At 36.7% G+C, this 23,431-nt stretch overlaps 3 protein-coding genes, 1 non-coding gene and 1 pseudogene across 5 annotated transcripts in view; 1 reads left to right on the top strand and 4 right to left on the bottom strand.

The window, feature by feature from the left end:
- LOC111278298 (E3 ubiquitin-protein ligase COP1-like) overlaps positions 1-8,541 on the top strand; it is a 31,605-nt gene extending 23,064 nt beyond the window's left edge. The window contains exons 8-13 of the mRNA XM_022864932.2: positions 5,711-5,866; positions 6,008-6,106; positions 6,617-6,721; positions 7,047-7,226; positions 7,625-7,735; positions 7,828-8,541. Coding sequence (XP_022720667.2) covers positions 5,711-5,866; positions 6,008-6,106; positions 6,617-6,721; positions 7,047-7,226; positions 7,625-7,735; positions 7,828-7,995 — 819 coding nt within the window. The 3' untranslated portion in view covers positions 7,996-8,541. The remainder of the gene's footprint in view (positions 1-5,710; positions 5,867-6,007; positions 6,107-6,616; positions 6,722-7,046; positions 7,227-7,624; positions 7,736-7,827) is intronic.
- Positions 8,542-8,761: 220 nt separating this feature from the next.
- Positions 8,762-8,896, bottom strand: LOC149517710 (small nucleolar RNA snoR111). Its single transcript, XR_016344255.1, has one exon. It is a non-coding gene; the product is annotated as a small nucleolar RNA snoR111 (small nucleolar RNA).
- A 2,061-nt stretch (positions 8,897-10,957) lies between these two features.
- Positions 10,958-12,876, bottom strand: LOC111278683 (1-aminocyclopropane-1-carboxylate oxidase). The gene is made up of 4 exons (XM_022865309.2): positions 12,630-12,876; positions 12,268-12,494; positions 11,837-12,170; positions 10,958-11,530 (listed from the first exon to the last, which is right to left on the bottom strand). The coding sequence occupies exons 1-4, from the start codon at positions 12,735-12,737 to the stop codon at positions 11,240-11,242; spliced, it is 960 nt and encodes a 319-aa protein (XP_022721044.1). The 5' UTR covers positions 12,738-12,876; the 3' UTR covers positions 10,958-11,239.
- Positions 12,877-17,701: 4,825 nt separating this feature from the next.
- On the bottom strand, positions 17,702-19,313 carry LOC149517709 (uncharacterized). Of its 2 annotated transcripts, XM_089765156.1 has the most exons (2): positions 18,998-19,313; positions 17,702-18,835 (listed from the first exon to the last, which is right to left on the bottom strand). In XM_089765156.1, the coding sequence occupies exon 2, from the start codon at positions 18,776-18,778 to the stop codon at positions 18,173-18,175; it is 606 nt and encodes a 201-aa protein (XP_089621282.1). In that variant the 5' UTR covers positions 18,779-18,835; positions 18,998-19,313; the 3' UTR covers positions 17,702-18,172. The 2 variants fall into 2 exon arrangements, with proteins under 2 accessions (XP_089621282.1, XP_089621281.1); XM_089765155.1 differs by having other exon boundaries at positions 17,702-19,313.
- Positions 19,314-20,669: 1,356 nt separating this feature from the next.
- LOC111278523 (putative pentatricopeptide repeat-containing protein At1g10330) lies at positions 20,670-23,225 on the bottom strand (annotated as a pseudogene).
- Between the last annotated feature and the right edge of the window lie 206 nt (positions 23,226-23,431).

Raw genomic sequence — 23,431 nt, 5'->3', positions numbered from 1 at the left:
TCCTGCGCTACATGATGAAACACGCTGATATCAACCCATTTTCTGATTGTAGCCAGCGTCTTTCTACCTAGCTTCTTCCAGCTTTCATCTTTCATATCTGCTGGTTTAGCCGAATCACCCAATACTGGCTCATACAAATCTTTGCAGTATAGATGATCCTCCATCATAGGCTTCCAAATTGAATAATTTGATGCTGTCAATTTTATCATGGAACCTGTATCACCTTCCATGATCTCAAACAGAATTTACTTCTATCCTGGGTTGCTTCTGTATCGATGTCTCAAAATAACCCTCGCTCTGATACCACTTGTTGCGCCTGAAGCAATAATCACAACAATACAGAAGCAATAGACAACAATCAATAATCAAATGCGCAGGAAAAATAAAGCACACCAAGATTTACGTGGAAAACCCTCCAGTGTAGAGGGAAAAAACCACGGGCCGCCAGAAAAATCTTCACTATCAAATAATAGTTATACAAAGTTCTTCTCTAGCTAAAACTAGAGCTAATCAACAACTAGAAAAACAATTGGAGAAATCTCACCAAATAAGTGACTCAACAAATACACCCTGGATTTGTTCCTAGAGAGCTTCAAACCCGATCTTCACCGTTCAGAATGTAAAACTCTGAATCATAAACCTCCTGACAAGGTTCCAACTCAATCGGACCACGGATCGACTTCCGTTCAACCAACTCTCCCTTCTCCTTTTTCTCTCTCTGCTTTTCCTGGCTTTTCTTCTTTCTCTGCTTGGTTTTCGACACACACACAAAACAACCCCACCTCTTTTTTTATTAAGTAGCTAGGGCTCTGTGTAAAATAAAAGATCAAGGCCCATGGCCTTTACTTGGTCCAAAACCACTTACATGGGACTGGACCCCATTTTCCTAACAATCTCCCCCTCCAGCCCCATTAGGAGGAGATTCATCACCATAGCAGTTTCATTTGGAACTTACCTTGGCCAGGGAACTCATTCCGGCCAAGTTACTACAAAGCTCAAGCTTTTCCCTGGGAAGTATCTTAGTCAACATATCTGCCACATTTTTATCAGTATGGACTTTCTTCAATAGCATCTGCTGTTCTTCAATCACTGAACGTAACCAATGATATCTAACATCAATGTGCTTTGTTCTAGCATGGTACATGGTATTCTTACTCAAATCTAAAGCACTCTGGCTATCACAAAATACCACATACTCTTTCTGATTCAACCCTAATTCAAGAAGAAAACGTTTCATCCAAAGCATTTCTTTACATGCTTCAGTTGCTGCAATATACTCAGCCTCTGTAGTTGACAAAGCAACACACTTCTGCAACTTAGACTGCCAAGATACAGCTCCTCCTGCAAAAGTAAACAAATACCCTGAAGTAGATTTCCTACCATCAAGATCGCCTGCCATGTCAGCATCAGTAAACCCTTCTAGAACTGGTTGTGAAACTCCATAAGTCAAGCACATTTTTTAGGTACCCCTCAAATATCTAAAAATCCATTTCACTGCTTCCCAGTGAACCTTTCCTGGATTAGAAAGAAATCTGCTCACTACACCAACTGCATGAGCAATGTCAGGCCTTGTACAAACCATAAGATACATTAAAGAACCGATTGCAGAAGAATAAGGAATACTAGACATAGCTAGTTGCTCTTCCTTAGACACTGGACAAGATTTCTTACTTAGGTGAAAATGGTTGGCAAGTGAACTGCTAACTGATTTAGCATGTTGCATGTTGAATCTACCAAGCACTCGTTCAACATACTTTTCCTGTGACAACCACAGCTTTCCAGCTCTCCTATCCCGGATAATGTCCATACCAAGAATCTGCTTTGCTGGACCTAAATCTTTCATATCAAAAGACTTAGACAATTGTTCTTTCAACCTGCAAACTATACTAGCATCTTGTCCTACAATCAACATATCATCAACATATAATAATAGGATAATGAAGTTACCATTAGGGAATTGTTTAACATACACACAAGAATCCGCTGCTGTTCTTTTATAGCTATGACTCACCATAAAAGAATCAAACTTCTTGTACCACTGTCGTGGAGCTTGTTTCAAGCCATACAAGCTTTTCTTCAATTTGCAAACTAAGTGCTCTTTCCCTTTCACTTCAAAACCCTCAGGCTGATTCATATAAATGTCCTCCTGCAAATCACCATGCAAAAATGCAGTTTTAACATCAAGTTGCTCAAGTTCAAGATTCAAACTAGCTGTCAATCCCAGTACCACTCGAATAGAACTCATTTTTACAACTGGAGCAAAAATCTCATCAAAATCGATGCCTGGTTTCTGAGAAAAACCTTTTACTACTAATCGAGCTTTGTACCTCACTAGTTTGTCACCATCCTTTTTCAACTTGAACACCCATTTATTCTTTAATGGCCTCTTTCCTGTTGGAAGTTTAACAAGATCATAAGTACCATTCTTTCGCAATGACTCCATCTCTTCTTTCATTGCTTTTAACCAGTGCTCTCTATCCGGAGTAGCCTGCACATCTTGAAAGCTTTCTGGCTCCCCTTCACTGGTAACTAAAATAAAATCTGAACTTGAATACCTGGTAGATGGCCTGCGCTCTCTAGTAGATCTCCTGGGCTGAGACTCTACATCACTTGATGCTGAAGGTAGCTCCCCCTGCTCAACACTCTCAGGTAGAGAGGATTGCTCCCCCTGCTCAAAACTAATAGCATCTGGCTCATCACCAACTGTAGCTGGCTCATCCATATCCCCAAGTTCTGTTTCTAGCTCATTTTCACCATCTGTGGCTCTTTCCTGTGAAATCCCTGTCGGTGTTGAAACATCACACTCAACAGTAACTCGTGTAGTCTTCTCATTTTTCTCAAGATCTGCTATGGTTTCTTTTTCATGAAAGACCACATCTCTGCTTCTGACTGTCTTTCTCTTTACTGGATCCCATACCCTGTAGCCAAATTCCTCATCACCATATCCTACAAACACACACTGTGTAGCTTTACTATCAAGCTTTGACCTCTGCTCTTTTGGTACATGCATGAATACTTTACACCCAAAAACTTTTAAATGAGAGTATGAAGCATCTTTTCCTGTCCACACTCTTTCTGGAATGTCAAAGCCCAAAGGAACTGATGGTGACCTGTTAAGTAAATAACAAGCTGTGTTGACTGCTTCACCCCAGAATGGCTTTGGTAATTTTGCCATCCTCAACATACATCTGACTTTTTCCACAATGGTGCGATTCATTCTTTCAGCTATACCATTATGCTGCGGTGTTCCAGGTTCTGTCCTCTCATGCCTGATCCCATGCTTTGAGCAATACTCTTCAAAGCTTTTAGATGTGTATTCCCCACCATTATCAGTTCGAATACATTTTAAGGGTAACCCTGTCATCCTTTCAACCATGGCATGAAATTTTTGAAAATACTGCAGTACCTGACTTTTATATTTCAACATATACACCCAAGTCTTACGTGAAGCATCATCAATAAAAGTAACAAAATATTTGCTACCACCTAATGACTCAACCTCAATGGGACCACATACGTCAGAATAAATTAATTCCAATATATTTTCTTTTCTCTGAGAACTTTTACGAAAAGAAACTCTATGATGCTTACCAAACAAACAATAATCACATGAATCGAGAGACATACCTTTGGTCAAGGGAATGAGAGAGTGCCTTGCCAAAACCTGTAACCCTTTTTCACTCATGTGTGCCAGCCTCCTGTGCCACAAGTTTGCTGAAGCATCATTTTCAACGGTATTTACCTGGTTACCGTTCAATTGCATCCATGTCTTATACATTGTGCAGCATAGTTTTCCCTTTGCAACTACCATAGATCCTTTGAGAAGCTTCCACTGTCCATTCTTTTGTCGGCTTTCATATCCCTCCTTATCAAGGACATTAATAGCAAGCAAGTTCATTCTCATATCTGGAATGTGTCTGACATCCCTTAAAGTCAACATGCAGCCTGTACTAGTTTGTACACCAATATCACCAATCCCAACAATCTGCGACACACTCTTGTTTCCCATCTTGGTACAACCAAAGTCTCCTGCTTTGTAAGTTGTAAACAACTCTCTCTTAGGAACACAATGATATGCCGCTCCTGTGTCAACTATCCACTCAATGCCGGGATCACTAACATGATTACAATCACCATGTGTACAAATCAAAGTAACTGAATCACTATCTGAATTCACTGCTGCAACATTGCCATCATCTGAACTCTTGCCTTTCTCATCTTTTCGCTCTTGCTTCAAGATTCTACAATTTCGTTTTATATGACCCGCCTTACCACAATGGAAACACTTCACTTTACCTCTAGACTTGGATCTATGTTTAGACTTACCACGGCCTTTTGAGTCCTGACTTCTGTCGATGTTTCTACCCCTGTTCTCTGTGACCAGAGCTTGATTCCCAGGGTCTACATCTTTTCGCCTCGCTTCTTCATTAAGCATACTGTCCTTTACCATCTCTAATGTCACCTTATAATCAGGAGCTGAATTAAGAACAGTCACAACTAGAGTATTCCAGCTGTCTGGCAATGAACCCAAAAGAAATAATGCCTTCATTTCATCATCCATCTTAAGTTCCATAGTAGTCATCCGATTAAATATATCTTGAAAATCACTCAAGTGCTCTGTAACAGATCGTCCATCCCTGTACTGTAAAGTTGCAATTTTTTTAACAAGCATAACTTTATTCATACCTGTTTTTCTCTCATACAATGCTGCCAATTTTTCCCAAACAATGTGAGCATCTGACTCCTGCGCTACATGATGAAACACGCTGATATCAACCCATTTTCTGATTGTAGCCAGCGTCTTTCTACCTAGCTTCTTCCAGCTTTCATCTTTCATATCTGCTGGTTTAGCCGAATCACCCAATACTGGCTCATACAAATCTTTGCAGTATAGATGATCCTCCATCATAGGCTTCCAAATTGAATAATTTGATGCTGTCAATTTTATCATGGAACCTGTATCACCTTCCATGATCTCAAACAGAATTTACTTCTATCCTGGGTTGCTTCTGTATCGATGTCTCAAAATAACCCTCGCTCTGATACCACTTGTTGCGCCTGAAGCAATAATCACAACAATACAGAAGCAATAGACAACAATCAATAATCAAATGCGCAGGAAAAATAAAGCACACCAAGATTTACGTGGAAAACCCTCCAGTGTAGAGGGAAAAAACCACGGGCCGCCAGAAAAATCTTCACTATCAAATAATAGTTATACAAAGTTCTTCTCTAGCTAAAACTAGAGCTAATCAACAACTAGAAAAACAATTGGAGAAATCTCACCAAATAAGTGACTCAACAAATACACCCTGGATTTGTTCCTAGAGAGCTTCAAACCCGATCTTCACCGTTCAGAATGTAAAACTCTGAATCATAAACCTCCTGACAAGGTTCCAACTCAATCGGACCACGGATCGACTTCCGTTCAACCAACTCTCCCTTCTCCTTTTTCTCTCTCTGCTTTTCCTGGCTTTTCTTCTTTCTCTGCTTGGTTTTCGACACACACACAAAACAACCCCACCTCTTTTTTTATTAAGTAGCTAGGGCTCTGTGTAAAATAAAAGATCAAGGCCCATGGCCTTTACTTGGTCCAAAACCACTTACATGGGACTGGACCCCATTTTCTTAACAGATGTTGCATGTATCAGTGTCCTTTAGTTTTTTCTTTGCTTCACTGGTCAACACTTGCCTATTTGATTTTCTGCAGGTTGTGAATGAACCAGCAGATGTGCATTGTCCTATTGTTGAAATGTCCACCCGATCTAAGCTTAGTTGTTTGAGTTGGAATAAGTACACAAAAAACCATATTGCTAGCAGTGATTATGATGGGATAGTAACTGTCTGGGACATAACAACTCGGCAGGTATGAATGATAACTTTTCACTTTTCTTGCCTCAATATATAATTCTCATGCAGGTTGCTCTGCACAAGCATATTATATAGTGTATGCTCCAGTCATGTGCAGTTGCTTAATCTTCAGCAAAATAGTTCTTAAATTTTACAGAGTTTGATGGAATATGAGGAACATGAAAAGCAAGCTTGGAGTGTTGATTTTTCTTGCACCGAACCTTCAATGCTTGTATCTGGTAGTAATGACTGCAAGGTAAAAATCACTTCTCAGTAAAATTTGATGGTGTTGACTGAACCTCTCTTGAAGTGTATCTGAAAGAAATGAGATTGACAATTTGGGGACCGTGGTTTTGGATGAGATTGCAAGGGTACTGTTGGTCTATTTTCCTGTAATAGTCTGTTAAGACATGAGAAACACAAGTTGCATTTGATAATCAAGCAAAATGAGCAATTAAATTAGATCCATTAAGCATTTTATCTACAATTAAGCTGGGTTTTGTACTTATTATCCTGAGACTGAAAGCAAAGCGGAACATATTTCTCAGAATGGTTTAGGTCTAAGCAACAAACTACGAAGTTCTGAGATGTGAGGTCCTTGCAGAAACATGACAAGGCCTGTTACTGTTATGTGGAATGGCTATGAAGTTGTTGAGATAGTTTTTATGTTTGTTAGTGAAGTCATTCCGCCTACTGTTGTTCCACTAGATCAATCTTGTACTTGATTTTGCAATTTAGACTATCTAAGCCCATTTGAATTTGACAGGTCAAAGTGTGGTGCACAAAGCAAGAAGCAAGTGTTCTTAACATTGACATGAAAGCGAACATTTGTTCCGTCAAGTACAATCCTGGATCCAGTGTTCATGTGGCAGTATGTCTTGGTTAAATACTTCCTATTATACTTGTTTCAGTTGACTGGAATTCTTATCTTATAAGCTGGCAGATAGGCATACTTTTTTTTTTTTCATTCTCTTTTTTTTCAGGCTAAAACTAAGTAATTATAACTTTAGCATCCCAATTAGGAAATAAATTCTGTCAGTTCTTCTTTACCCACCTTTCTGGAGGAATCTGGGACACAAATGTTTCCTCTTTTGATCGGAATTCAATTTTAACAGAAATCCTTGGATCATTTCCAAACAATATTTTGAATAAATTAAGAAGGGTTTGTTGAAGTTTCAGGTTTTTGAATTTTGCAGGTTGGTTGTGCTGATCATCACATTCACTATTATGACTTGAGAAACATCAGCCAACCGCTATATGTGTTTGGTGGGCATAAGAAGGCTGTTTCATATGTGAAATTTTTGTCTAACAATGAATTGGCTTCTGCATCTACTGATAGCACACTGCGCTTATGGGATGTAAAAGAAAATTTACCGGTAAGTAGGCTATCTCATATTCTGGAGTATATACGATTTATTAACTGCTAACCAAGGCTGTCACACAATTCAAGGTAGTGGTAGTTACCAGCTCATTTTACTGGCAACATCCTTTTAATTTTTTAGTTTATTATTTTAGAAACATAATAGAATAAGTTTCATAGTTTAAGCAAGGAAATTTGTCATATCCTTTCTAAAGCTAGAGGAAAGCATTAAGTTGGCAAGAAGTGGCTGCTGAAACTGGGAGCAAATAATTATTCATTGGGAGGAAAAATTCTTTTCCATGCGACTGAATATTTATCAAACATGAATGTCTACAGAGTTACTATCTGACTTTAGCATTCCATATCATCCAGACTAAAACTGCTCTTTTTTTGGTTTTTATATAATTCTGTCAGCTGCGCACTTTTAGAGGTCATGCAAATGAGAAGAATTTTGTGGGTCTCACAGTAAACAGTGAGTACATTGCTTGTGGCAGCGAAACAAATGAAGTGTTTGTTTATCACAAGGTTGGTTAACATATTTGAATGGGGTATTTTGGTGTATAATTTAGTTATTTCAAAAAATATATATATAATTTAGTTCGCAATGATTTTTGCAGGCTATCTCTAAACCTGCAGCTTGGCATAGATTTCGTTCTGACACGGCCAATGCTGATGACGATGCCGGATCTCACTTCATCAGTGCAGTATGTTGGAAGAGTGATAGCCCGACAATGCTGACAGCAAACAGTCAAGGAACGATTAAAGCGCTTGTACTTGCAGCCTGAATTGTAAAATTCATAAGCAATCCAAATCAATCCTCAAGCAACAGTGAAAACATTGCCTCTTTGCTAGTTTGTGGTGAAACTATAGCTTGTACACGTCATTAAGGTGAAATGGGCAGGCTGGGGAAGTTTATAGGCCCATTCTTGAATATTGATATTCTTTTTCTTCGTATCAATATGTCTATGGAGTTTTGATGGGACTTTTCTCAAATGCCTCGTGAAGCCTGCGTTTTGTGGCTTGTAATGATTTCTTGTATGTCAGGCAGCCACAAAACTGTCCCTAAGCAGTCCTTCGACAAGACGTTTAAAAGATGAAAATTGTTTACCTTTGAACGCTCATCCTACCAAAATTAGACTGCAGGAGGTGAAGTGTACGCCGGGGAAACGATTTGTTGGTAAATACATGTCTCCTTTTCCTTTATTTATTTTTTTAAAATTTTCTGATTCTGTTGGAGAATGTCTAGGCATGGATGGTTAACTTTCTGCAATGGCGTTATATTGTCATTTGACTGGAAAATCATAGATAAATCTATACGCTGCTATTCAATATTTCTTATTCTCATTCTTACACTTACATTTTATTCCAAACATAAAAGTGGAGTGCATCACTCAATATATGCGAACAGCAAGGATAAGTTTATACCAGGCAATCGGTTCAAAGTGAAGAAAAAGGATTTTTCAAGCCCTTGTTATTCGCTCTTTCACCTAATTACAAAAAATTCATAAAACAATGTGAAGGAAAATCCTAAAACAAGGAAAAGAAAAAGAAGTATGGACGAGCAACAATCAGACCGCCAATGGAGAAAAATGACGACTGAAACGATATCTTGGCCTTTGATTTTGATATACCTCAATATTCTTCCCTATGAAGAGACAATCTTATAAACTGCCTCCTCACTCTTTTTACCGAATTGAGGTTTCCTTCAAAAATCTTAATATAAACAGAAAAAAACATTTAAAAAGAAAATGCAGATCAAGAAATTCTACCAATCATCTCTGTAACAGGAAAGGAACCACCAAAACCCAATACATAAGTTAACGACTGTCAAACTAAAGCGGCGGTTGCATTATACTTTTTTATAGAGCACGAACCCTACAGACGTTCTCGCCAATGGCTAAATTTATCAAAATACCCTTAACAATAGCATGTTTATTTATTTAAACTTCTAGGCATTTCGGCCACACGGGTTCACTCGTTGGAATGGGCTACTAGAGTTGAGGCTTTGGTTCATCCGTTTGAATGGGCTCATAGTTTGGGTAGGGTTCATTCATTGGATTTGTATGGGCAACTAGAGCTTGGGCAAGGATTACAGGCTTTAAATTGACTGTAGATCCACAGGATAAATTGGATCTACTTTATCCTCACAATGATAGATTTTGTTCGTGAAACTTATGCTAGGCCTATAAGCATTTTATTTAACTGAAGCACATAGATTCTAATCAGCTAGGGGTTGAGAAAATATTACTGACGCTCTGCTTCTAGATTCAACCAGGGGCAGCTTTTCGAAGAAAAACTAGCAAGGGGCAGGAAACAATGATCTTCTGCTCCTCTCAACGTTGATGGGTAAGGAACATGATAGGATCATGATGATGGTCGAATTACTTAAAGCAGCCGGCATTGTTTATAATTTCCAAAAGCTTTTACCCACTCGGCTGCATAATAATTATGCTCTTCTGGGAGATGACACTCGAACTAGGCTTAAAGCAGTCGGTGTAACTGTGTGCAGCTACTTGAGAACATCTAATAATCCTGCTTGATTTTACTTTATGGATAGTCCTCAATTCTGTTCAATTATACACATAAAGCCTCCCTCAAACCTATTATCTCGACCGTTAATTCATCACTGCCTCAATCCTGCATGGTGCAACCATGGTGTTCCAAGGAACACAGTGTCTTTGATAAAAGGTTGATACAATTTGTTAGCTGATAGAAAGCATAATATATTCCTTTCTTTTTTTTTTTTTTCACATTGGCATGGTAATAAGTTAGAAGCCCGTATTCGGTTGTTGTGATTTACTGATTTGTTTAGCAATTTTGTAGAGCTGTCTCAGTTATCAAATTGGAAGAATTCTAGTTCCGATTGGCAGTTTTTTTATACAATCCATACATACTAGCCAGTTAGCATCAGGGAGCAGTCTGGACTAATTTGTTAAGGCCGGCTGTTTCAGAGGCAAGTTGGAAGTTGTGACCATGTTTATTTTTTTCTGCTAAAAGTTGAGAGAGGAATTGTGTGCTTTTTGCTTGATAGCAATTGCTCATGTAGAGTCAACTCTTAAGAAAAAAAATTTTAAAAATTTTAAAAATAATTTAAAATTGAAGATTTTAATCAAATTTTTTTATTTAATTAGAATTAAATTTAAATATTAAATATATATATATGTTAGATTCGGATTAAATTTTAAATCAAAAGGTGAAAAAAATTTAAAAAAATCGAATCAAATTATATATTTTTTATAATTTTTATATATACTTTTTAAATTTTCATAAAGTAAAAATAATAATTTTATATCAAAATCTATTTAAATATATTAAAAATTTTATATTAAAATAGCATATAAAAATTTAAAAAAATTAAAAATTAAAAATTGATAAATCAAATTAAACTAATTTAATTTAATTTAATTCAGATCAAATAAAAATTTAAATTTAAATTCAAATTAAATTTTAAATTTTTATAATATTATAAAATATCTAAAAAAATTAAATCGAATTGAATCCAAACCATTATCACACCTCCTGCTTTCTTTTTTCAAGCTTTCCCACCTTGCTGTTTTCAAGCTTTCCCACCTTGCCAAAACAGCGTTATTTAATCTAAGCAATGTGAGTATTGATTCTCCAATATAATCGATACAGGACCATCAAGAAACTGGGACAGCAACTTGTTGCGTTCAATTTGAACCCACAAGCACAAAGTGGTTAAAATTGAAAGACATAATTGAGAAAAAGTGTTATTAAAAGCCTAATAAAGCCAAAATAAAATCTTTAAGGACAATTTAATATCAGGTATAATTCGGTCGCTTTATACAAACAGAAACATCTCATTAAAAAAGCACAGCCACTAGGCATCATGTATAACAGCGGAACTCTTAGTCCAAGCTTTTTCAGCTTATTTAAACTACTAAGCTCCATACAGCTAGCCAATAGACTCATTAACTCCAGAACAATACCAGAATTGATCCATCAGCAGACTAAACTTATTAACAGAAACACACTACTAAACCCATTTCTCTTCAGTCACTAAAGGACTCAAACAGTTGCAATAGGACCCAAGTTAACTGTGGACTCCATGCTCTTCATGGCTTCGAACCTTGGCTCCTTGGCCTGGAACTTCAGGCCAGCGTAGAGCTTCATGTAGTCCTCGAACACATATTTGGGGTACACTTGGGATTTCTCAGATTCTTTCTCTAGCAAAGCTGGTGCTGGATATATAACAGCATCACTGCCTGGGTTGTAAAAGGAAGCAATAGACATTCTGGTACCATCTGTTTGAGCAATCACACGGTGCATCACACTCTTATACTTGCCATTGGTGATCACCTGTATTTATTCGAGAAAAGAGTCATGGAATCAGCCTTGAAATAAGTAGATCCCAGATGGAAAAGATGTAGCTTGGAATAATTTTTGTTTCCCGCTTCTGTAGGCTTTGTGCTTAATTCATACATGGAGACAATAATTGCAATAATATTCCATATTCCGTACGTATCAAAGTAGCCATTTTATTATTACCAAACATCTTAATGCTGAATCTAATTTATTTCCATATCTCTAACAAGAATCAATTTAATTAGTTTGAGTGATATTTAAACTTTTAGCGCTAAAACAAAAGGTGAGTGCTTGGTATACCTCAAGTTGGTCACCAAGGTTGATGACAATGGAGTGTTTCATTGGAGGAACATCGATCCACTGGTCATCCTTGAGGAGCTGAAGGCCACTAACCTTGTCATCTTGGAAGAGTAAGATGATTCCACCAGCGTCAGTGTGAGCCCTGAGGCCCTTGATTAGGTCTGGCTTTGGGCATGGAGGGTAGTTGCTGACCTTGGTACCAAAAGTTGGCCCTTTGGACCCATAAAAGATTTTTTTCAGGTAACCATGCTCCAACCCAAGATTCTCACACAAGACGTCCAAAAGTTGCTCTGCCAGCTTCTCCAACTCCACTGCAAATTCCTTCATCACCTTTCTGTTATTTAAAAAAAAAAAAACCATTTTAACACATAAAGCCATTTTTCATCACAATCACTACTTAAAAAAAAGGTGAAAAAGTCTGTAACTTTGACCTGTAATCTTCTTCAAGATCAGGAATTTCAGATACGTTTGATTCAGGCAAGTGGCGCAAGAAGAGGGTGCTTTCCCAGTCCACGTCATTGATCTCAGACTGAACAGCCTCAAGACCCTTACTTGCCACCATTTCTTTGAACCTTTGCTCCATGCAATTTCTGTAGTGCTCTTTTGTCATCCTCTCTACAGTGTCCATCAGCTCATGAGATATTCCATGGTTCATCAGCTTTTCAAGAAAAGAGTAGAAATTCAATAAAGGATTAGAAGCATTATAAACAATTAATGAACCGAGAGTAAAAGTTCTAAAATAAAGTCGCTTCATCAAATATAAAACACACATTTCAGATCTTTTAATTAGTACCTCAAAGAAACCCCAATTCTCACAGGCATCTTTGATCAGTTCCATGGTGGCCGCTCTCTCCTCACCATTGAGTTTGGAGAAGTCCATAACAGGAAAAGTGATATCCATTGTTTCTCCCGAGATCTCACTATTCTTTTCTTAACGTGTTTATGTTGGTCTTAAGGCGTGTGAAATGGGATTATGGGAGGGAGCCATTTATAGGCACATAACGAGGCGCAAAACAGCAGAAAAAAAGTTGAAAGAGTGGGGAACTTAGAACTTCTAGAAAATTAAACATAAAAATTAAAATAAAGAATCCAAAATCTGAGCTAATTATGAAAAAAACAAAGAACCAGTACTCGTGGCGTATGTATGTAGTTCGCATTTTGTTGGACCCCTACATCGTTTTGTCTTGAAGGGACGGCCATGATCCACTGATCTCTGATCTGTGAAGTTCTTTTGAGTTTATCTGAACTTTCTTTTCTTGGGTGGAGGAGGGGACCCACCTTCACTTCTTGCTTCTTTTACCCATGCACGCACCATTTTTGTTTCCAAAATGCAAATGAAGTTTGAATGCCACAAGCTGACATTGATCAAATGCTCAAAAAACCAGACAAAATAATACTAAAATAGACATCTATAACTATAATTAAAGGCGCTACTATTCCCTCTTACTTGCCCCTACTGCTAATAGAATTTGCAAATTCTGTTATGTTAGATTTCGCATTTCGCATACAATCGAACATATATAAATGGCAGCCGACTTAATGAAACCAACACAGAGAGGGAGACGCCGCAATCTTTCCCTCGTCTTCGCCAATCATGTCATGGTATTTCTTTACGCTACGATACAGAATACATAGGATAATATTAGGAGAAGTGTAGCTTTTATTTTGTAAAGGTTTTCAATATTGACTGATGTGACCCGACATACCATTCATTAATTGAGTCAAGTATCTTCATCTTTAATTAATTTTTCCAATCTTATTTTTTGTCTGGATTGCTCATAAGAATGCAATTGTTTTTGTAACTGCCCTTGATATTTTGATCCACATTTTCTTATAATTTCTGTTTATTGGGTGAAAGTTTAATTTTCATCAAAATACATGAAAAAAAAAACTCCAAATATTGATTATAGGAGGGTATATCATAATCAAGATTTTCATTCAAACTTTTAACTTGATAGTCATAAATGATAGTAAAAGTTATTTTAAATTATTATACATCATTTTTTAAAGTTTTTTTAATATGATTATCAATTTCAAATATTACTAATTATTTATGTATGTATTTTTTTATGTGTAAAAGAGATCATAATAACCCTGTTCCACATGTACATTTGGGATTTATCAGCGAATCAAATAGGTAGGAAAGGAAAAAGTAATAAAAAATATGATAATAAGCTCAAATGCTGTCATCAATAAGTTGCTCCTATTTGTATGCTTGTATGTGATTAATCATGTTTTTCTTTGTCTCTTTAATTATGGGAGTTAAAACAAAAAGCAAAGCGCATGCCATAAAAGAAATGAAGCAGCGCTGGCAGACAGACAAGCAGGACAGGACAGAAAAGAGGAGAAGGGGTGCGATGAACATTTAATTTGTCTTCGACAAAGGAAACATGGTGTTGTTGCTGTGCATTAGCATTTGCAATTAGCCATTACAAGCAGCACTAAAGCAAATGCGCAACAAACATAAAGGTAAGCTCACACTTTACTTCACGACAACAACAATAATCATGCATGCGCACTTAAAACAAGACATGATATACCAACGAGCTTTTACTCGGCACTTACTCTCAACTGTTTACAAAGTTAGGAAAATTATGCTACAATTCAACAATCCAATAATTTTTATAAAATCAATCAAAGAATATCAATTCTACTAACAGCTTATTTTAAAATAACAGCATTAAGATTTCTAGCATAACATAGTTTTTTAGTAACCGAGTCAGCAATGATCTAATGTAGTTCATGTAATCGAATCATGATAGTATCCTTAGTACGAGCAGTCACGTGTTGTTTCTTCAATATGCTTAAACATAAGACAATTCCTTTCTCTTTATATTTCGTATATACAAGCATTACAAGCAATGCTCAATTCAATTCTATAAGCCAAATTCTCTACTCTTTAATTAATCTTGTATAACTGAAGCCGATTCTCTACTCTTTAATGATCCCTAGATATTCTTCCTCATGTTTACAAAAGGAGCAGCTCTCTTCAACCTCCATTCCCCAAGCTCTCAACCTATCTTTTGTTGGAAGCTTTTTTAGAATAGTCATCAAAACAATCAGTTAGTGTTTTGAGGTATGATATTTAAATAGTATAAGTTTGTGTCATCCAAACTGTTTTGTTTAGGCCAGATCTCATTCTATTCAATTGCAGCGGAATAACAATTCTTTGGAAAAGTTCATACCTCAACTGCAATTTCCTGCTTCTTGTTGAGCAATCTGCCTCAGACTCCAGCTGCTGTTCTGTACAGCTGGAATCAACCTAAAGTTGTTTTAAGATGTTTGTCGTCATTAACAATAATCTCCTTTCCAAAAACAAAAAACTCTGGTCAATTAATAGGAATTGTTAAGATACATGATCATTTGAAACAATGTATGAAACAAAAGATTGTCCGGCGCCAGTGTACTCAAGGATTAATTCATAGAAGAAGAGTTTGATTTTTGATTCTTCACCTCATTTTAATCAAGAGGTGATGGATAAAGGTCGGGGCATTAAGACCAATCAGACTATCACACAGCAACAATCCATCAAAGCAGCAGTTGTGCCAGATCCTACCAACAACAGATAGCAACAGCAACCTACAATAGCTTGAGGGTCGTCTCCAACTAACAACAGCAGCTTATCTGCAAACTGACTTGGTCACCTAAGTTATCTAAATGTATCCTTTATCTATTATTGTTGTATTTTTAAGATAAGTTGTAGATTAAGATTGATAGCCTTATACTAGAGATAAGCTAAACTTAGCTTTATCCTTCCACCAGGATTCTGTAAATATGTATTGCAAATTCAATCAATGAAGTTAAGTTGATTTTACTAATATCCTACTGATCTTATACGAGGCAACTACATCTTTAAACATGCCCTAAACTGCAATTAGAAATCTCTTCACGGTCTTTGAATAAAAATCTCTTCAGCTATCTAAAATTAGAAGGAAAATAAAAGTTCTTCCAAAAGGCAATATCATAATGCCTTAAACTGCAATCAATATCATAAAAATAGCGGGGTTTGTTTTCGAAGCGAATACAAACATCAAGCGGTACTGTTGGTCTAATGCACTATCCAACTTCACCAAATAAGGCATCTTTTTGTCGGATCGATGATCATGTAAAAGACGAATGAGATTTTCGGATATGCTACAATAATGTTGCACCTTACTAATCAGACCACATGATGTTTACAGGAAGCAGAAAAGTGGCTTTCTGAAAAGTTGTGTTTGATGCAAATCGAATGAACCCCTTTTTTACCCTCTTCAAACTAGTACTCGGTATGTTACAAGAAAACATCCATTTCAAAACTAACTGATTATGATCGATCAGAATCGTATGCTTTCCTCTTATAATTATACCACAATGTTCATGATGTTTTCCGATTAAGCTGGTGCCTATACATGGTGGATGCTTAATTGCCCAGTTTTCCTGTTGGGAGGGGCCGTGTTCATCCCAACGTTTGTGGCATGCAATTAGTTTACTTTATCAGAATTCGATGTTCCCCCTGAGACTATGACTCTGATTATTCCCTGGTCTTTTTTTCTTTCTCTTTTTTTGTTTTCTTTATTCCTCTTCGGACGCACATCAAAGCTTGAATGCACTAACCTAGAGAAGTATCAACTTTAGTTTTTTGATTGATGTTAACTCGTGCTGATTAATGAAAGAAGGGGGCAGCCCTATTGCATTTTAGTTTTTATGACATTGGTGATATCGGCACAGAAGAATATGAACTCTGAACCTCAGCTGCATTAGACTAAGCGCATTGAGAATTCAGGCGCTCAGCCTGCGTGAAGAGTTCGCTAAAACCAAAGGGCTTGCTTCCCTTCTAACCATATGAACTATCTGAACCAGTCATCAGTAATCAGGAGTCAGGTCGTGGATTATATTATATAAAAAGGAAAACATCGACGGTCCATTTGAATCTTTGATCACAGAAGACTAGTTATTATATAAATGAGAGGAGAAAGGCTTTTGCTAATTAGTTTCCAATCAATGGTGGAGCCACGTTTGGACCATACCCCAGAAATTTTTTTGACTCTTCTAGTATATTAGGCTATATTTAAGCAATGGTCAATTGGCCATATCAAACTAGTTCAATGCATTTAGTTTCCGGTTATTTGAATTATAACTTTATTGTTTGCTTTGATTCTCCTTTAGTATTATTCTCCTGCATTTATTTGTTCCGTTCCGTCTGGTCTCTTTCGCAGCCTGAACGCACTAGTTGAACAGCCAAACCAACTTCGGGTTTCTTTATGTTCTACTCCGATTCGAGCTGATTTATAAAAAATTTTCATATTGTCAGTGTCACTTGCTACTTGCTTGTTGCTACTTATAATAAGAACTTAGCGAGCTAGGTGATGGCCTGGCCCCAAGGGCCTAAACTATGTATCTTTGACTCTGAAGAATCTGGACCTTTAACTGGCAAAATGGGTCATGGTTGGAACAAACTAGTCTCAATGTCTATGAGCGTAGATTAAGCCCATACCTGCTTGAATCAAAGGTCCAAATTTGTTCGTCCATGCACACAACATAATGACTTGGATAGTTCTGGAGAAGGCAGGTTCTCTCTTACAAATCTCAAAAAATTAAAAGTGTAGTAGCATATTGTTTTCGTTGAAAAAGTTGTCACACTTGTTTGAAAAATTTTGATCACAATCTAAATTTGAAAGAGGGATTAACTTTCAAAAGAAACATGGTTAAAAGTAGGATATATTCTCTAATTAAGATCCAAAACTTAACCAATGAAAAGGTAAAGAAACTAGTATATTAAGCTTGTTTACTTTTACTACATGTAAGGGATATATGCACCTTGCAATGCTAATGTCATAAATATATGTATATTCCATAACTCTTAATTAGAAACTCACAATCGCACACCATTAACTAATATTCACATGCATGCACTGTACTGGAGTCACCGTTCTTCTACCTCCATATCCGCAAATACAAGAAAGAATTCATGGTTTGAAGGAAATATATAGGAAGATAAATCCTAACCTTCTCATTGCTATATAAAGCATCCAAGAAAAGTAATATAAATTCACACTCTCCAAATTTCAATCCTAATTTTCTTAGTGTCCTCTTTTACGTCTTACCATCCTAAAAAAAAAAAAAAGGAATCATTAATTAACGTATTTTTGGCAAAAAAAAAAAAAAAACAATGGCAAAGAAGGGCGGAAATAACATAGAAAAGAAGTAATAATAATTTCAATTAAAATAAGACTTTCAACCATCAAGTGAGTAATATACAACAGGATATCCGTATCTCATTCTTATAACAAAATAAACTCCTTTCTCAGCCTTGTCCGCCAATCTCTCGCCATCACCATTATCTGACTGATCTATGTTTTAGAAAATGTCAAGGATCTCGAGGATTGAACGGTTGCAGAGGGGACAAGATCTTCGATTCAACCACAGTTCCCTCGAACACACCCTGCAAAAAGTGTGTCCACATGGGATAAACGCTGCACCTTTCTTCCTTCCCATGCACACGCAGCACATCGTATCACTTCCCATCTCCACGCCGACTTTCCCCTCCTCCTCACCACACTCGTCCGCCTCCACCAACAGCCTCATCAACGACATCCTACGTGGCGTCCCGGGCGTTCTAACCCCCACATTTTCCGTCCCATTACTCGTGGGAACCACGTTATTACCTACCTCCGGTCCTTGCTGTGCCCGAAAATGTTGCTCGGCTGCTAAAGCCGCTGCAAGATTCATGCCTGACGAAACTGGAACCGGGTTAACGCAACCTGGATGCGGATTATGAGCCGAATTCATAGCTTCTACTCGTTCTTGCTGCTGCTCTTGTTCTTCTACCTCAACGTCATCGTCTACTCTGACGCTCATGGTCGTTGACCCGAATCCCCAGGTGGTCCCACAACAGCCCATGACTTTAAATCCTAGCCGTTCTTTGAAACTCCTCCCCCTCCTTTCCCTATCTACACCTTCCATTTGTTCTTTCAGAATTCCTAGGATCGTTCTTGCTTCCCTTTCTCCCTGCAATAATTCCTGCAATTTCACACTGAGTTGATTCATTTTTGTTTAACACGAGTACTGCAAATGCAAATGCTAAGAAAACCTAGAAAACAACTAACTAGCTAGGTAGAATAGAAGAACGTATTTAAGCATGGGAAAAGAGTGTGAAGATGGTTAAGAAGGAAGAAGGCATACAGCAGGTCATGGAAGTCCCGTGAGTTTATTACTTGAAACCAACAACTAAGACAATCTCACCTCTGGCATTGATTCACTCTAGTGAAAATGACAGAACAAAACTAAATGGCCTCTAAAAAAACTGTTTTTGCAAAGTTTAGAGCGTAATAAATAGTAGTAGACATTAGACAAGGACAAAATAGAAGAAGAGCAAACAACAACAAAAAAAAAAAAAAGAAGAAGAGGAAAGAGAGGAGGGTGCTTGGGGTTGGGGTTTGGACTTTGGAGGGGTTCCTTATGAATGGCTTTTCTTGGAGTTGGAGAAAAGAGCAAAACTTTTCGGCTGTCTAATTTTGGATTAGATTATTTTTAATTGGTGGGGGCAGGGTTTGATTTTTGAGATTCGTAGACTAGTAATTTAGATGAAGAAATTACTCAAAGGTGTGGCTTTTGTTGTGTAGTTGTAGTAATTAGGATTTAGGAAAAGGTTTTCGCCTGCCAAGAAACAAAGTCAAACGGTCGCTGAAGCCGGCGCTATAACGGAGGTCTCCCCCTTGCCAAGTGTTTCATTTTCCATGAAAAATCATTCATTTATTTATTTATTTGCTTACGTATTTTTAGTTGCAAGATAGCATTTTTCTTATCAAACAAATCAAAATAGAAAAAACCAAAAACCAATCATAATGCATGAATATAACTACGTATAAGAGGGGAATATATATCAAATACTAGTAAACTTTTAAAATCTTCTTTTCTCTCTTTCCCTATTTTATAACCAAATTGCATAATCTTCTTAACCTTATGCAGTAATATACATATATATATATATATATATATATATCAGCACAAGTCATTTGAACTTCACCTCATTCGAAACTTACAGACTATATATTATATAATATATAGTCTGTAAGTTTCGAATGAGGTGAAGTTCAAATGACTTGTGCTGATCCTCTTTTCCGGTGAGATTCAAACTTTATTAAGACCTTGTCATACACGGTCATCATTAACCAAACATTGATTAGAGTTTTTGTTATAAAATTCAGATTCTTGTCCCCTATATATTGCCAAATCTCTACAGCTATTCAGCTATTTTGTTCCTGTTAAGTCAAATTAAAAACAATGATTTGTCTATCAAGTTCAAATCAATCATGTTTTATGTTAACCACCCTCCAAATGGACGCCACCCAAACAAAGGCATCTATCTATCCCTTCCCTCACCAACACTCCTTCCTACCTCAGATATGGCCCACAATCAGAGTATATTGCAATTTTGAATACCCTCATGCTGCACACGATCAGTCTATGCCGCCACCACCATCAAAAAAAGGAGTTCTGAACCAATTTCTTTCAAATAACAAATCTATGTCATCAAAAAGTATTTTTTATTATAAAATAATTTCCATTCTAGGCAGGCTAATGACAACTGCAAGCATGCATGCATCTGATTTATCTTTACAAATTAATAACATGATATTTCATGTGTAAGTCTCATATTAATTTGATTGCGTCTTCGTTGTGCTCAACTAAGACATTTAGTTCTTTACATAAAAGAATGAGTATATTTATCATTGAATTAAATAAATTTATCATATAGAATATATTTGATTGTTCAATATAAGTTAAAATATATGATTGTAACATTGGACTAGGCATGGACTAGTAATTGTAACTTGAAAGGGGTATTTATATATTACAGACGAATTTCATAGTTTACCATGAGTGTTCCGAATGGGATTCCACTGCCATGATGAGCAGAGCTCTCAAACGTTTTCAAATTAGATCGTTAGAATCTTCAAGTTATCCGTCAACCCGACACAAACTATGCCGTCAGTCAACAACTAGAAAGTTGTCCTCTTTGTTCTCTTATCTTCCAATATTTACCGTTAGCAAATCGCTACTGCAGAATCCATGTGATTATTTAGACATATATGATGCATTGACAGGACTTTTTACATGGAACCAATCAAGCTATAAGCTGGAACTTTCCTGATTCCTGCCTCTACCATTGCTTTCCTCATGTCAGCTGCACGATCCCATCTCTCCTTATCAGCATTTAAGATAGACAATGCTACATAGAGCCCACAATGTCGTGGCTGCAAGTCGAGCAACCTTCTCCCAACTTCATTTCCAAATTCAATGGTCCCATGAATCTTACAAGCGCCTAAAAGTTAAGAGCCCCCAAAACTGACGCATCAGGTTGAAATGGCATAGTCCTTATAAACTCGGTTGCTTCAGTCAGAATAGATCTACCATACACCTGTAGTGCTCCATTATTGGCACAATGCCATATTGACACGACATTGATTGGAATAATTCTGAACCCAACTCCACTGTCTTGATGCGAGCATAAACCGTAAGAACAACAACTAATGTAACCTCATTGGGAGACACTCCATCCACCTTCATCTTCACAAACATGTCCAAAGCCTCCTTTTCCCTCCCATTACATGCAAGCTTAGAGATCATGGTATTCCAAAGCACAAACCTCTCTAACCAACAGTTGACTAAAAACTCTCACGGAAGTCTGTAAACAACCTTTCTTTCCGTAGAAACCAATCAACGCTGTTGCGATGAAAACAGTCATAACAACTTCATTTCTAAGAATATATCCATGTCTTTGCTTCCCTTGATAAAGACTATCTCTCCCTTCTAAATTAGCAAGAGAGCACGGTAACATAAGCAGCCTCATTAGGTTTCACCATAAAACCTATCATCTTCTCAAAAACCCGAATCGCCTTTGTAAACTGTTAATTTGCTCGTTGCAAAACCATTAATAACACTTGTCCAAGAAACCACATCATTTTCAATCATGCTTTGGAAGTGCAAAAGAGCAGAATCCATATCACCATTGCTCCCAAAAGCATCAAGCATTGCATTTCGCGCGACAATACAAGGGTTAAAAATTTCTTCAAACTCTTTACTTGCATTACTTAGGCTACCGAGTTTAGTATACAGTCCAAGCAATGATGTTTGCACAAATGGATCATCCAATACGCCACGTTTTGGGGCTTGTGCATGGAGGGGTGAGCAAGTGAGGGCGGGTAAGGAGAGCGACGTAGAGGCGGCTTTGAAAAGGGCAGTGAAAGTATGGCCATGGGGGACGCGTTTGATGACCAAGCATGCGGGTGATGGGTAGAAGTGAAAGATAAAATGGCTTTATGTTGAGATAGGCTCTTAGTGGGCTTTTAGGAGGGCCCTTGTAAGGTTTATGTAGTTGTGGGGATTGAAGAAATAAAGCCCAAACGCACCAACTTCAGATGTGTCATGAGTCATGACTGGCCCTCTTCATGTGTCAGAAGGATGGAAAAATAACTGTTCAAGATATTTTTTGAAGTATAAGAAAGATTGACAGATGCAAATCCAAGATTCTAACAAAAGCCCTGATTAAGAACAGGGGAATATAAACTTGATTTCAACCATTTCTTGATTTCTAACAGCATTTTCCACAAGCAAATTTTCAGATTAGTTTTTTTTTTTTTTTCAAAAGATATTGCCATAGTGAGGCCTTATTTATAGTCTGATTTGATTATACTATCACAAGAACGGGTCCAGGCATATATTAAAGAAGGTTGTTTTAAGAACAAAGCATGTTCTTTGCTTTCGTCTTGTTCTTAGCTACTTTTACAACTCTTCTTTTATGTTGCAAAAATGATTAATGATGTGGATTGAATTTCTTGTAATTGCATTTTTCTTTATCTTGTTTTAGAGCCTAACATGGTCCATATTACATATATGTAGTGTTTGCTCACTGATTATTTAAAAAAGAACTTAATATTATGCCTAAAAAAGGTACTTATAATAAAGAAATTTAAGGATGCTTTTGAAGTAAGAAGTAAGAACGGCTCTTAAATAAAGACTAAAAATATGAAATACATCAAGAAATTCATAGTTCAATTTTTAAGAAGGTAATTATTGTTTATAGGGCCGTTTTGAGCCCAATAGCTAACCAAATAAACCTAAGTTTTTATTGGATTAGCTCAAGTTGAGCCATCAATTCAGGTCAAAGCCCACTTATAAAAAGCACCAAAAGGACTTTTTTGGTCCTAACTTGGCCCAACCATTTTTATTTGTTATTTATTAAATTATTAACAATTGAAATTTTGTAAAATAAATAAAAAACAGTTAAAAATTTGAGAATACTATTCTATATACCTTTAACAAATCATTGCGAAGTGCATGATTACCATTTGATAACACAACCAACATACATGACTGCCTGGGGATGAACGTCAGATTTTAAGACCATCGTTGGTGGTTCCAATAGTGAAAAAGAAAAAAAAATTTAAAAAAATTTAATTTTTTATAAGATTCGATTTTAGATTAATAAAAATTTAAAATAATTATCGAAATCTTAGGCAAAAAAATTTCATTTCAAAGTAAATTTTTTTTTAAAAAAAATAGTATATAGATTAAAATTACTTAAAATAATAAGGAGTATAAAACCTTTTTAAA

This window comes from Durio zibethinus, chromosome 8, assembly GCF_047325235.1.
Source record: "Durio zibethinus cultivar Kanyao isolate XHJ-2024 chromosome 8, ASM4732523v1, whole genome shotgun sequence".
Classification (NCBI taxonomy): Eukaryota; Viridiplantae; Streptophyta; class Magnoliopsida; order Malvales; family Malvaceae; genus Durio; species Durio zibethinus.
Note: the sequence above shows the minus strand (reverse complement) of the source record. Positions and strands in the feature narration are given on the sequence as shown.

Coding starts and splice junctions, on each gene's coding strand:
- LOC111278683 (XM_022865309.2), bottom strand. CDS start 12,737: ATGGATATCACTTTTCCTGTTATGGACTTCTCCAAACTCAATGGTGAG. Junction 12,495..12,629: donor AGAATTGGGGTTTCTTTGAG/GTACTAATTAAA, acceptor TTTCTTGAAAAG/CTGATGAACCATGGAATATC. Junction 11,531..11,836: donor ACCTTGGTGACCAACTTGAG/GTATACCAAGCA, acceptor GAATAAATACAG/GTGATCACCAATGGCAAGTA.
- LOC149517709 (XM_089765155.1), bottom strand. CDS start 18,862: ATGAATCAACTCAGTGTGAAATTGCAGGAATTATTGCAGGGAGAAAGG.